Genomic DNA, 14,247 nt, shown 5'->3' with positions numbered 1-14,247 from the left:
ATACATCTTGTAATCGATAAGATCGCTGCGTAAACAAATGGTCATATGCTGGAGGATACGTGCCCGTTCTATCCTTCGGCCACGTTTTGTAAACTCCTCTTTCTTCGAGCCACGTACAGCACAACCGCCCCGTCCCTCTCTCTTATATGCACTGCAAGGAAGAGGTGCGGAACCGAGCATCGTGATCTGAGAAGAGGAGATACCAATCAAGATGGACAAGCTTCTCCTCCATGGCCACCGCTCCTCGCCGCTGAAGACATCCATGGTGCTGACTTCGCTTGGCGGGACCATCAGAAACAGCGTATGCCTATCACTCTCTATTGCATGTCTAATATTCTATGTATGTTGCGGTTGGCAATGTTTGGTTACATGCATGTCTACCAGGTGAGGTCCTAGCATTGATTAGCCTGTGTAGCATTCAGATCTGAAGATTCTTTACTTGTGCTTAGATGCTAATTGTAAATCAAGCTCCACATTTCGTCATCAAACATTCTATATTAAAGGATCTGATGCCGGCTTCTTCTCCAGTAATTAGATTTTTATGATTCCACAATTTTCTTCCTTCATCTCTATTCCCTCTTTTTCTTGTACTAGACCAATTGTAGATTCCATGAAAAATGAAGCTGACATACAAATAACGCCCAAAAAATAATGGAATATATTAAAATCTCTCTCTCTCTCAGTGGATGTTTTGTTTTGGAATTTTAGTATAGAAAGGGTCAGAAAATCTTAATTTTGTCATTGAACCATATTGCCAAGTTGCACCATGTCAAAGTCCCAGCGCAATGAACCAGATAAAAACATAATTCTCTCTTTAACCAATTTAATTTAATTTTTCCCAATATCTTCAGTACTCTACTGAGAATAAGGAGGAACCTTCACAAGGAATTGGGCAGAAGGCAAGATCAACAGCTGAAGAGTTTAGCCGGCAAGCCAAAGAAAAGACTGAAAAAATCAGTGAGACTGCCAAGGAGGCCTGGGAAGATGCCAAGGAAGCAGTGGTGGGAGAGACGCAGCAAGAGAAGGAGAAGTTCAAAGAAAAAGTTGAGAAGGGAAATTATGATAAGATAGGCCGCGAGTAATATATATTCCCAATTCGATCAGTGAATGATACAATCACTGACAATGTAAATGCCTAAATGGTGCATGAAACTATATATATGGTGCATCAAAATGTCGTCGTTTAGTATGTTTATCTTCGATCATGTACAGCGAGACCACTCGCCTTCTTTCAAATAGAATCATTTCAGGTTATGTGGCAGAAATAATTTGTTCAGTCTTGTGTTTCTCGAACTATGCTTGGTGAGACTGTCTTCCTAAATTTTCATGTAAAAACCAATGAGATTGTTTGATAGAAATAAATTTTTCTGGAGCGTTTCTCGAACATTTCTGGGGAGGTTGCCTTCTGGTTTCCATGTAACGCCAATAATATTGTGTGTGAGAAATAATAAATATGTCTTTGATTGAATAAAATTGGTGAGTAGTTGATTCTTCCCACCACTCTCCACACTTTTCTCAAAAAAATAAATATATCTTTGAAAGTCATCATCGTTTTTCCATCTCTTTATTGTCCATTGGGTATCTCTCGGGGATCAAGTAGGATGACATTCTTGGTTGTGCTAAAATAAATGCATTCATCGCCACAATGCGAAATCTTGCATTCAGCAATAAAGCCTGCAGCTTTCCTTCTTTCTTTTTTTTTTTTTTAAAGGTTCAGTTCCTCCAAGATATGGTTATGGATATTTTAGCTAAATTACAGTAGTGGATTAGAACATCATCACATTTTTTCCTCAAAAAGAAATGAACAAATATTATGTTTGCGTTGCCTCTTGTTTTGAATGCGAGTTGTGCATATATAACAGCTAGAACAGTTGGGGGTGGGGGGTGGTGGAGGGGAGGGTGTGGTTGGGGCCTTGGCCCTTGGGGTGTTAGTATTTCGCCAACTTGGAATGCTAATTTAATGTGTAATCGGAAGCCATGTTGATGTGTTATTGTTTCGTGTAATTTTTTGTGTTACCGTAGAGCATTGTTTCTCCTCTTTTTTTTTTTTGAGCAAAAACACCTTAAGGTTTTAAACTCCAAGTCATTCCAGAAATTGTTGTCAAATAAATATAACTTATGGTAGTAGGAATAACTGTTTCTATGTATTCCATTTTTCCTTGTTCCTAGGCCATACAGAACCTAAAGCAACATTGGAAGTTTGGAACCTCTATACCTGCTGCCACACCCTTCTCTTTCTCCTCTCAAATCCCACCGATCCCAATCATTCCTTCTTTGTCCAAGCTTCACCTGCTGCCTGCTATATTTCATTCTTTGAATTTGATAAAATAACTTAATCTAATAATTTGCACAATTAAAAATAACAAAAATAAGTCTTGCTATCTTAAATTCCCTTGGACGTCTAAATCCAGTCTGGGATATAGTTTTGAGGGGGCGTAAGCTGTCACTCGAACATCTCAGCAATTTGCAACAATTGTAAGAAGGATGCTTCAAGTACTATTATAACAATATATTGTTCTAGTATCGTAATAGTTGTTTAAAACTTTGTGTTCACACTTGATGACCCCGCTCATCCCACCAATATACACTACACCCCAAACTCATCATCACAAACTCAATTCTAGAGCCCATTATAAGCAGGATAAAGGCAGGCCCAGTATCGTCGGATAGAAGCTTGGTACGCGACTTCAGCATCCGTTGGATTAGAGACATTTTGCTTGATGGCACGCCATCAAGTCGCCTGTGATGGTTAGGGTATCTTTGAATCAGGTGGTATCGATTGATTCACAAAGCACTGACTTGCCGCTGGAGGGTGCTTTCAACTCAAATCGAATGGCAGTTACCCGTTCAGTGGACTAGTCCTCCATGATGATTGGGGATTGGTGCGGTACATGAGGATCATATTTGTATGACACCAAGCCTACTGATTATCATATAACCAATCATGAAATTTCCATGGGAGATTTGTATCATGGACCGAGGGTTGAAGGGTGAAGATCGTTCCTAAATAATTATCGATATCTCACATGTACTGCGCAAATTCTGAACTGACACATGGGAGAGAAATTAAGCAGGTATGTTCTAGAATCCTTTGTGGTATATGTTTCATACGGCAAAGAGCTGTATAGTCTCGCACAACCATTGCATCATCCATTTCGGAGATAAACAATCGCCGTTCAATACACCATGCACCATAGTTGCCACCAAATGCATACTAATGTTTGGTTCCGAAGGTGAATGATAACTATCTATCTTCGAGATTGTACAATACATGCATGGCAGAAGATCCGAATTTATGATCTCTAAAGTTTGGATCTAGGAACTTGAAGTTCATCCGAGGATCAATTTATTTATCTAGAAGGTCGCTTGGTGTCGGCTTCCGACCAGAGCTCTACTGAGGGCCCGTGGGATAGCTATCCCCATTGAATGTCCATCTTGCGATTCGAATGAAAAGACACTTGAGCAGGAACGGCTCAACACATTTAGAGACTTAAAGCTAAATACTAAAATATATTTTTTTTATTAAAATTTATATAAATTTTTTACTAAAATTATATTTTTCTAATTTTTTGTTATGCAAAATTTTTAATTAAATTTTTATAATCGAGTTCTTCTAATATTTTTTTTTCAATTGATAATATAGCCAATCCATTTAATATTTCTTGAGGCATTATTGATCTTAAGTAAGATTTTATTAATTTTAATTTTGAAAAACTTCTTTCTACTGAAGCGATATTTACTGAAATTGTTAATATTATTTTAAAAGTAATATATGCATTTAAAAAAGAGTCGAGTCATCTTATATGATTGGGTATGTCTATTAGACTATTATCTTCCACTTATATAATTTTTTTTAAAATTTTTAGCTCTGAAAATAAATCTAAACTATCAATATCAGAGTAGTTATTATATTTTAAGAAACATTCAATATTAAGACAATATTCTTCCAAACTATCATTATCTAATGGCTTCAATTTTTTATCACTAAATAGAAAATCAAAAATATTTTCATATATCTTAAATTGTTCAAATCTATTTGAAGTGAAAAAATTATTTGATCTACTATATATAAGAAACAATCAATTCTAAATGATTCTTCGAGAGATTTTGTTGTTTCATTGTCAACATTCTCATCAAATTGTTTCTTTCTATGAATGATATGCTTATCATTAAATTTAGATTCTATTTTCATTTCAGATGTAATTTTTTTAGAAAAAATCATAGCGGATGTAAATCCATCTTCTCTATATTTTTTTTAAAAAAAAAAAATTAATTGTTCTATAGGAACATCAATATGCATATCTTTTGATTGTAAATTTTTACTAACTGAGTTAACAGTAAATAATATATCATACCAAATAGTCATGCTCAATAAAAACTCAAATTTTCAAGCTCATATGTTGCTAAGCAATTAGCTTCACTTTTAATTTTAGGATCTTCACTAACTTCTGCTAATTTCAATAAAGCATCTCTTATTTATGGAGCTTAAAATCTTATTACTTTAATGCTTTCAATATGACTTTTTCAACATATTTGTGACAATGATTTAAGAGTTAGATCGAAAATATTATCTTATAAATTTTTTTATTATTTAGTAGAAAAAAATAATGAATATATATATTGTACCACTCCAAAAATGATATAATTTTAGTATAAGAACTAGTCATGTCACAAAGTATTAAATTTAGATTGTGATAACCATATGGTGTATAAAAGGATTTAGGATTTATATCTAAAAGTCTTTTTTGTACTTCTTGCTGTTTGACCTTCATATTAGATCCATTATCATATCTCTATCCTCTTAAATTATTAATATCAAGTTTAATATATTTTATTTCATTCATAATAATATCAAAAAGATCTTTTTCGGTTGCATCATCTACTTTTAAGAATTCAAAAAAATATTTCATAATTTTGATTGGAATTGATAAAATATCTACACATCGTAATATAAAAGATATTTGCTCCCGATAACTTGCATCTAGAGTGCAAACAAGTATTATTAAAAAATATTTTACTTCTATAATTTTTTTAATAATTTTATTTTTAATTTCACTTGCTAATAAATTTATCAATTCATTTTGTACATTATGTCTAAGGTAATGAGTATGAATTTTATTATCTTTAATAAATTGAATATGTTCTTGCATCACTGGATTGAATTCTGCAATCATTTCAATTAGACTTGAAAAATTTTTATTATTTTCTTGATAGATCTTTTCATTTTTTTTATGAAAAGTCAAATTATTTTTATCAAAAATTTTTACTACAGCAATAATTCTTAATTAATAATATTTTTTTTAATATTTTTTATCTCTATTTATTTATTTTTGAATATTTTTATCAATTATTTTATTTTTTAATAATCTCATTTCTAAATCAATCCATGAACTTATATTAATAATATGCTCATTACTCATCTCATAACTCTTAAGCTTAGTACTAAGGTTTCTCCAATCTCTAATGCCAACATTAGCTAGTTTACTTATACTAAAAGTAGAATTAAATAATTTACAACAAAAATAACATACTCTATCTAAGTTTTTGGAATAAACTAGCCATCTTCTTTCATGCTTCTCTCCGTTTGCCAACTTTTGAATATAGTATGTAGTAAAAAAAATCTTGAGAATTCATCTTTAAAAAAATTTATATCATCAATTCTAGTTGGATCTTTTTTTACTAATAAATCTCTCAAATTTGTACCAATATTTGTCCATTGACTTAGATCATAAATATTTTTAGGAATGCAATCATTTAAATTAATAGATTGGTCCTCTTCACTATGACTTTGAGGATCATTTTACATCTTTTCATTGACTTCTTCTTATTCTAATATTTTATTATCATCTAACTCTAAAAAATTATTAAGTTATTCATTTAAGAAATATTCATCAATATTTTTTGATTTATTATTTTTATTATTTGTAAAAAATTTATCAAGAGTTCCTTTTTGAGATCATACTAAACTTTTAATTCTTTTTTTTTGAAGCTTTAAATAATTAGATTCATATTTTCAAGTCGACAAATTTAAATTCTTATTATGAATTATCAAAAAAAATTAGCTATTACAATTATCTTATATTTTTTAAATAATTAATACAAGATCAACAATCAAAATTTTTAATTCAATAAATCAAGTATTAAATAAAATAGAGATAATATAATAATATAATACAAATTCTAAATTAAATAAAAAATATATATAAAATAAAATAGAGATATTATAATAATATAATATAAATTTTAAATTAAATAAAAAATATGTAAAGATTAGAACAATAGTATCCAGTTGTTGAATGCTGATTGTAAATGAGATGAATAATTAACTAATTTATAGTATCCGATTGTTGAATGCTATTATATGAGAGTGCAAACTATAGAAAATATAAGTTAGAATTATTATCAAGAAAAAGAGTAAAGAGAATAATAATAGAAGAATTAAGAAATGGATACTATAAATTAAAAAAAAAAATATAGAAAAGAAGAACTGTATTAATCTAGAGAAAAAATAGATAGTCCTGCTGAACTTACAAATACGGAGTGATCCAAACTGTAAAATATCAAACACTTTCTAACCCCAATCAGTTTTGAGAATTTACAAACTTTCTTGAAGGAGTACAAAAGCAGATTAAAAAAAAATCAAAAATTGAACAAGGTTCTATATTTCTATGGAGCTGTATGTACTGTGTAAAATATGGATCATTAACGGTGTTTCTGTCAAACCATAAGAAAAGAGTATTTTTATAAAAAAAAATAAGCATTGGTGGACTGGATCAAAAATTGGCAAACATTAATGAAACAGGCCATCCGTCACTTGGCTCCCTTTATTTTCTCCCATGCTGTCATGCACAGTCACCATCTGCAGTCTGCCACGTGTTTTCACTTGGAAAACACAAAAAAAAGGAGACCGACGGATCTTCCGTCTTCCACTCTTTCTTGCCACCAGTGACCAACCAATTGGCGGTCGGCGACCGCTCAGCCGCTCAGGCCTCAGCTGTTCTTCCTTGCCAACACCAATGCACCAGCACTGTTCATCTTCTCGCAGGCCGAGCGCAGGGGGAGGGGGCGGGGGCCTTCTGAAAAATGAAAAAAAAGGGATCATCCGCCGTCGCGCCGCTCGCGGAGACCTTCGGTCCTTCCTTAAAGAGTTTGATACGTCGGCGCCGTTCATCTTCTCGTGGGCTAAACAGGGGGGGCCTGGGGGTGCTGGAGAGAGGGCTTTTCGAAAAACAAAAAAAAAAAGGAACCATCCACCGTCGCACCGCTCACGGAGACCTTCGATCCTTCTGTGACCCATCTTCCTTGCCACCGATGATCGGTCGATTGCGCGCTCAGCTATTCTTCTTTGCCCTAGCACCATTCATCTTCTCACGAGCCGAGTGGGGCCGTCGGGGGGCTGGGGGCAAGGGCCTTTCAGGGTGGAGGCATCCTGCCATTCGTCTTCTCGCGAGCTGAGCAGCAGGCCTCGGGGCGGAGGGTGACCTTATCGGGGTGAAGGCGGGGGGGGGGAGGGGGGGGGGTTACTGGAGCCTGGGGGCAGAGGCCTAAGGCAAGGGCTTCGATGGCCTTGCCCTTCAGCCTCCCCTGCACTTGAGCATTTTCTCTATAATTTTCTGTAACGGAGTAGGGAGTTTGAGGATTCGAGATCTGCCAGTATTAGAATTGCCTATATTACCTAGCATATCTAGTTGATCCAGAACACTGATCTTTTTGAGGCGAGTTGGTTGTCAATCAGGATTGTGCTGGAGAGGGCCCTATCTCAAGTAGCCAAGATTGTGGACACTTTGCAGTCTGGGTCGACCTTCAGGAGTCAAGATACCTAAGACTCCCTTTTCGCTCTTGCATCGCCTCATAGGGTCTATATCACTTAAGAGCCCCCATCCTCAAATTTTTTCAAAGTCAACTTTGATGGTTGTATGACTAGTCACAATGATGATACAGGTTTCATGATCAGAGGCCTGGATTTTGAATTCATTGAGGCAGGCAAAGTCCATTTATTTGAGATTTCTATTCTCGATAAGGAGCTTCGAGCTGCCTAAAAAGGCATCTCCTTTGTGCGCTTGGTGCTTACAGCTAATCGACTGCAGGTGGTGGAGGATGATTCGATAATGGTGATCAGCTGGATCAAGAGAGAGGGGAGAGGCCTGTTTGGGACATTGGAGCATGTTAGCAAGGTGTGCCTCTGTAGACATCAGACATGTCTAATGGGAGGCAAATTCTATCGCAGATTGAGTCACGAATTTTATAGCTGATCATTCCGAAGAAGATAAATAGACTGATGTTTGATATATCTCTTTTATCGATGTCATTTTAGAACATCTTGCTTTCTGATTTTTTGGGTTGTGTTTGTATTCATTTTATATGAATTCTCCCGTCCCATGGAAGAAAAATATATCCGAATTTATGACCGATAAGCCTCATGGTTCGATCTAAACCGCACGGGGGTGCGAGGAGTCAGTTGCTCAAACCTTAAAGCGTGACACACACCTAGCTAGTTTGTCTGATGCTGATGTGCACCCACCCAGCCCCTTCCGAGTGCTGGACGGGCTGTTACAGGAAAGAGGAGGCCTGGGAGCTCATTCTTGCGTGAGTGAAGTCCACCTCCGCAAGCAACAAAACGGTGGAGAAAAAGGCGCGGAATTTAATGGCTGTCCTCGTTCCCTTTTCCTTCCTCTCCCAGCATCCTAACCAAAGTATTAATTGGCACTGCATGCTTTTCTTGGCTCTAGATGCGTTGTGCTCCACTCTGAAACGGTGGTCTTCTCAGTTTTTATGTGAGATCAGTACCTTATATATTTTTTTTTTAAAAAAAAAAAAAATATATATATATATATATATATATAAGGTTTCTTCACATGAATTGGTAGCCTAGATGATCCCTTCTTCGTTTGACTGCTTTAGTACGTACCCGCCATCATGGCCACTCTACTTGTTGGTTGTAATGGACTCACACTAGACTTTTTTCTTAATTAATTCAGAGGAGGCTATTCCTTCCGATCATTGGAGGTAGCTTGGCACATTTAGAATGTAACAATGTTTTGCTGTTGCCATAATGGAATTTACGTAGGAGGCGCATTAGTCGTGACCACTTTTCTGCATGATTGATCTCTTTGTGATCCAATTGATAAAGCGGGTGGAGAAGAATGTCGCCATGCTAACGACACATATGCGAAATTCATGTGCGTCTCACAACCTTCAAAATCGCATCATCTTGCTGACATATGGGGACCCATGAGTTTTGAGGTCTTGCATATCTGATGAGATTTATATCCTCTAAATTACAAGGGTCTCGTGTGCCCATCTTGCATGGTGGCTTTGGGTTTTGACATCCATTATACGCTTTTTAGCAAGAAATGAGGTGTATAATGACAATAACAACAACAATTATGATAAAAGGTAAGAGATGTATATTTTGATATTGATTAGATTATTCGAGTTTCATTTAATTTTCCCAAAAGAAGTAGATTTTCATATAGGAGGATTCTTTTGAATGCCTCTTTTATTCCGTGCTTGCAAATCAAGTAGTAAAGCGATGTAAATATTAAACTTTTTGAATTTATGGTACCGTATTCAAGTTAAGGTTATTTTCATTAAGAAAATTATTTCTCGTACAACCGGCATTCTTCCGTGGGGAGAGAATCTTGTTGGATAAAATAGATAATAATGCGTGTAAGGGGTTAACTAGAATAGTGGTAAGCAAAGAGAGTAGAAAAAGCTTGTTGATCGGGGCACACTCTGAGATGCAATTTTTAAAGAAAAATTTACTTCCGCAAGAAATACAAGTTGTTTCGTGGTTTCGTTCCAAGATAGAACAATCCTCTCAAGAATTGTGCACACAATAGGCAGGGCAGTATTGCAGTTGTCACCTAGTACTTGGATAAAAGAGAGTTTTAGATAGTTTAGTGAAGAGAAGGTTCAAAGCTTCAATAAAAAATTCATAGAGATATCGACGTGCATTGGTGCGAAGCTCCCATAATCATTTCTTGATTTAGGCCACTCAAATAAAGCTTAATTAGTCCTTAATGGAACAAACTGCAAGTGGATTGATCCAATCAAATCATCCCGCAAATTTGGCGATGCTATATGAGTAAAAAGAAAAAGCCATGTAATAAAATCAAGTCAAATGCCATTAGCTAAATATACTTAAAATAATAAAAGTGAGGATGAGCTAAACAAGGTAGATCATGATCAGGACATGGAAAGGGCATACGCCTCAGCATGCCATGATATGTTATTCTCATAATGACATATGACTAATCTCACCAACTCATGCCATATCATGCAGCATACACACGTATTCATGTGGTAATGCATCTCAAAGATTTCAAAATATCAACAACCAAAAAAAAAAAAAAAATCAAAATATCTATAAAAATCTTAATCTCAACAATCCTCAAGAAAATCGACCCTGACAAAAAAAATTCCTCCGGAAAATTGGCACGTATCTCGGATCTCGGACAAGAAGCATTTGATCGCCGTCTACTTTAACGGACGGCCTAGGGAAAAAGACCAGGGACGTTTCGGTTTTTCCCTTCTATTCGGCGTGACACTGATCGCATTCCTCTGCCTCTCCACTGTGGTGATGCCACCACCCAAAAAGCCTGACCTTCTATAGTCTTTCTTTAGTTGATCCGCTTCGATCATTAGCCTTTTAGGGGGACAAATGTATCCATTCTTGACCCCTTTAACGATGCGTGTGGGAGTCTATCAGAGGCCACTAAACGTAGAAAGCAGCATTCTCTTGATCAGTGAGAGGCTTAAGCAAAAGCATGTATGAAGATGTGAAGTGTTAGTTTTGTTTATTCGTTTAGTTTGCAAAAGGAAGGAGCAATGAAGCTGAATGGTCTCTAGCCTGCATATTCTGCTGATAGGTGGCAGTTTTCATTTGCAATCTCTCTCTCCTTCCTTCTGTCATGGCTTTGGAGAAGAGATCAACAGGGCTCAGCAAGTCATGTGTTCTCATTATAGGTAACATCTTTGATCACCCTGTTGGTGGTGTTTTTTGTTGTTAGAATTATGACTGCATGCCGAAGAGAGGTGAATTCTGAAGTGGGATTGTATCAAGTGCAGTGGTGGCTGGTGTGGAGAGATTTGCGTACAAGGGAGTGGCTTCCAACTTGGTGACTTACCTTACTGATGTGGTGAAGATGAGCACATCTTCAGCTGCGAAAAGTATTAGCACTTGGGTTGGACTCACATCGATGCTTCCCCTTGTAAGCGCCATCCTCGCCGATTCTTACTGGGATCGTTACTCGACCATCACGGCATCTTCCTTGCTCTATGTCATGGTAAGTTTCTCCATGGACAACTGCACTGAACTATTTGTGTAAGGGGTGTGGTAGTTGTGACCAAATAAGCTGCTTGTTGAGATAGTTCTATAAATTTATAATTGTGTGTGCATGTGTAGCAATGGTTCTTTGGAATTTTGATATGTTCCATTCCATTGATGCTTTAGGCTGTAGCTTTGGCAACCATAACCTTGATTGTCTCGATATTAAGTTTCGGATGGTACCCTGCACAAGTAAATCCAAGCCATCATGTCATTGAGATGTTGAAGGAAAACTATATAGACGTCCATAGTCTTCTCCCCATTCTTTTCTGCTGACCGTGATGCTCAACCATAGCAGATTTCAACCAATTTGAAGTACGTGCATGATAGGATACGGGTAGCTTACCTTCCATCTCCAAGTGTTGATTGCGCTCAAAATCAACCATGTCGACTGTTAGGAAATTTGATTGTTCCAACTACTGTCAGGGGTTGTGCTCTAATCAGTTGAAAGCGAACGGTTTTGTTCCATCTATTATGATAATCTACACATCCCTGCCCCATAAAACTCATAAATTTCTGACATTTTATTTTTTTTATAGAAGTTTTCATTTTAATGCTCACATGACACGGAAAGTTAGAGGTAGGAAACAGGGTCCTACAGGATGTTTTCAGACTTGCCGTCTGTGTGAGTGACAAATTTGAGAAATTTAGTCAGTTACCAGACAACAGCAGCACATTTTAACCTTCTTGTCACCATTGATAAGCTATTATTCCAGGAAGCATCAACATTCGGAGCAGGGAGAGCAAATTGCCAGTCATTTTCATGACCAGCATTCACAAAGAGTAACTTAGAGCCAATGTTCACCATCTTGGTACCGGATCTATTAGAGTGTTGGTACGTTTGGTGTTGTATCCGATTCAAAATATCGAGTGAGTATCGGTACATCTCTTGTACCATATACTGGTTTAGTACCGGTATAATTGATATGCACCAGTATTGGCCGGTACGGCAAATCTTGCTTGGAGCTTTCCCAGAGTTGTGGGATCATTCCTGTTCTTTGTATAACCGTGTGATTTTTCAACTTCATATCCTTGTTCTTCTTGGCAGGGCTTGGTGGGATTGACCTTATGGGCATTACTCTATGCATGGATGCCAGCTTCATCCTTGTTTATTCCTCTCTACTTGATTTCAATAGGACAAGGTGGATACAACCCATCATTGCAAGCATTTGGAGCAGATCAACTGGAGATCGAGGAAAATTTGCCTTGCAGCAAAGAAGATAAAACGAACAAAAAGAGTCTGTTCTTCCAATGGTGGTACTTCGGCATATGTGGTGGAAGCCTCTTGGGAAATTCTATCATGTCTTACATTCAAGACACCTTAGGTTGGGGTCTTGGGTTCGCCATCCCCACCGGTGCCATGGCAATCTCAGTGGCATGTTTCTTATGTGGTGCTCGTTTTTATGTGCACAAGCAACTCCAACTCAATAATAATAGGCCTAAACATAACATAGTTCAAGCTCTAAAGGCTGCTGCAAAAAATATCATAAACCGGAGACTCCGCCTACCATCCAGAGATGATGACATCGCAGAACTTGAGTAAATAATTTGAACTGGAAAAATATATAGCTAGCAACCATCCTACGAGATTTCCATACTACTAATCTGGTGTTTTTGTGCTTGTTCTTGAGTGTAGGTTGCAAGAGAAACCACTCAGAGATGACTTCAGTTGTTCAAAAGCTTTGGATACAGACCAAATTGCCACTGTGGATGAACCACCTAGTGTCACTAAAACAATTCTGAGGCTCTTGCCCATTTGGACAATGCTCCTTATGTTTGCAGTCATCTTCCAACAGCCAGCAACTTTCTTCACAAAACAAGGGATGATGATGAAGCACAGCATTGGAAAATTTGTGATCCCTCCTGCAATGCTTCAGAGTTCCATCACCATCTCAATAATACTGCTGATGCCTCTTTATGATAAGCTCATAATCCCATTCCTGCGCGTATTTACTCGCGACGAGAATGGGATAACCGTGCTTCAAAGGATCGGGATAGGCATGTGTCTTTCCATTGTTGGTGTGGTTGTAGCAGCATTTGTTGAATCCAAGAGGCTGGGGATTATGAAGGAAGGGGTTGAATCCACATCATTAAACACTCAGCTGAGCATCTTTTGGTTGCTACCTCAGTACATTCTACTGGGAATCTCTGATGTTTTCACAGTCGTTGGAATGCAAGAGTTCTTCTACATGCAAGTCCCTTCTACGATGAGAACTATTGGCATAGCGCTTCACCTCAGTGTCTTCGGTGTGGGCAGCTTCCTTGGTGCTCTGCTGATCTCGGTCGTGGAGCTGACGACCAGTGCAAATGGGAAAAACCATGGCTGGTTATCTGATGATATAAGGGAATCTCGGCTTGACAACTACTATTGGTTTCTGGCTGTGTTAAGCTTCATTAGCTTTCTTATTTTCGTAAACTTATCTAGACGCTACCAAGGTTCCAATGCTTCTGCAAAATGACTCGTTGGTAAGTATTTTATTTGAAGTGTCGAACAAATTTGTACAGTTTTTTGATACAATGTGGAGAAAGAGTTTTTTGCTGTATCCTTTGATTAATCTTCTTGTATCTCTCGACAATTTTATTGTCGAAGGAGGATTAGAATAATTTCATACTTCATATATTCAGTCTTCTCAAAGTATTGCATACTTTCAAGCCAAAGAAATATTTTTGTTGGAAAGTAGAAGATCGTGGTGATGAGAATGACTCCAAAGAGTCCGACCAAAAAAGAAGAAGAACAGAGGTGGGGAGCAGAGGATCGTGGCACTTTTTTTAACTAAAAAAAAATGGGGCTGAGGATCGTGGCGCTTTGATCCTGACGTGTTTACTCCAACATAATAATTTAACCAGATTTGACGTATAGGGATCAGATGGCTGTGTTCTTATTTGCTTCCCTTTTCTAGCTGTTGAGCAATATTTTT

The 14,247-nt window shown here is 37.0% G+C and overlaps 2 protein-coding genes across 3 annotated transcripts; both read left to right on the top strand.

Moving 5' to 3' along the window:
* The first annotated feature begins 142 nt into the window (after positions 1-142).
* On the top strand, positions 143-1,276 carry LOC105050060 (uncharacterized). Its single transcript, XM_010929915.4, has 2 exons — positions 143-301; positions 852-1,276. The coding sequence occupies exons 1-2, from the start codon at positions 212-214 to the stop codon at positions 1,080-1,082; spliced, it is 321 nt and encodes a 106-aa protein (XP_010928217.1). The 5' UTR covers positions 143-211; the 3' UTR covers positions 1,083-1,276.
* A 7,998-nt stretch (positions 1,277-9,274) lies between these two features.
* LOC105050059 (protein NRT1/ PTR FAMILY 5.8) lies at positions 9,275-13,996 on the top strand. Of its 2 annotated transcripts, XM_073242853.1 has the most exons (5): positions 9,275-9,396; positions 10,812-10,968; positions 11,071-11,288; positions 12,378-12,868; positions 12,966-13,996. In XM_073242853.1, exons 2-5 carry the CDS (start codon positions 10,914-10,916, stop codon positions 13,786-13,788), a joined length of 1,587 nt encoding a protein of 528 aa, XP_073098954.1. In that variant the 5' UTR covers positions 9,275-9,396; positions 10,812-10,913; the 3' UTR covers positions 13,789-13,996. The 2 variants fall into 2 exon arrangements, with proteins under 2 accessions (XP_073098954.1, XP_010928216.1); XM_010929914.4 differs by lacking the exon at positions 9,275-9,396 and having other exon boundaries at positions 9,425-10,968; positions 12,966-13,995.
* Positions 13,997-14,247: the final 251 nt, after the last annotated feature.

This window comes from Elaeis guineensis, chromosome 8 (genome assembly GCF_000442705.2).
Source record: "Elaeis guineensis isolate ETL-2024a chromosome 8, EG11, whole genome shotgun sequence".
NCBI lineage: Eukaryota > Viridiplantae > Streptophyta > Magnoliopsida > Arecales > Arecaceae > Elaeis > Elaeis guineensis.
The sequence above is the reverse complement of the archived record's forward strand: the minus strand, read 5'-3'. Positions and strand labels throughout refer to the sequence as shown.

Bases quoted from the DNA above. Each gene is read 5' to 3' on its own strand.
- LOC105050060 (XM_010929915.4), top strand. From the start codon at position 212: ATGGACAAGCTTCTCCTCCATGGCCACCGCTCCTCGCCGCTGAAGACA. The intron at 302-851 runs GTATGCCTATCA...CAATATCTTCAG, and splicing joins GCGGGACCATCAGAAACAGC to TACTCTACTGAGAATAAGGA.
- LOC105050059 (XM_073242853.1), top strand. From the start codon at position 10,914: ATGGCTTTGGAGAAGAGATCAACAGGGCTCAGCAAGTCATGTGTTCTC. The intron at 10,969-11,070 runs GTAACATCTTTG...TATCAAGTGCAG, and splicing joins GTCATGTGTTCTCATTATAG to TGGTGGCTGGTGTGGAGAGA. The intron at 12,869-12,965 runs GTAAATAATTTG...TCTTGAGTGTAG, and splicing joins GATGACATCGCAGAACTTGA to GTTGCAAGAGAAACCACTCA.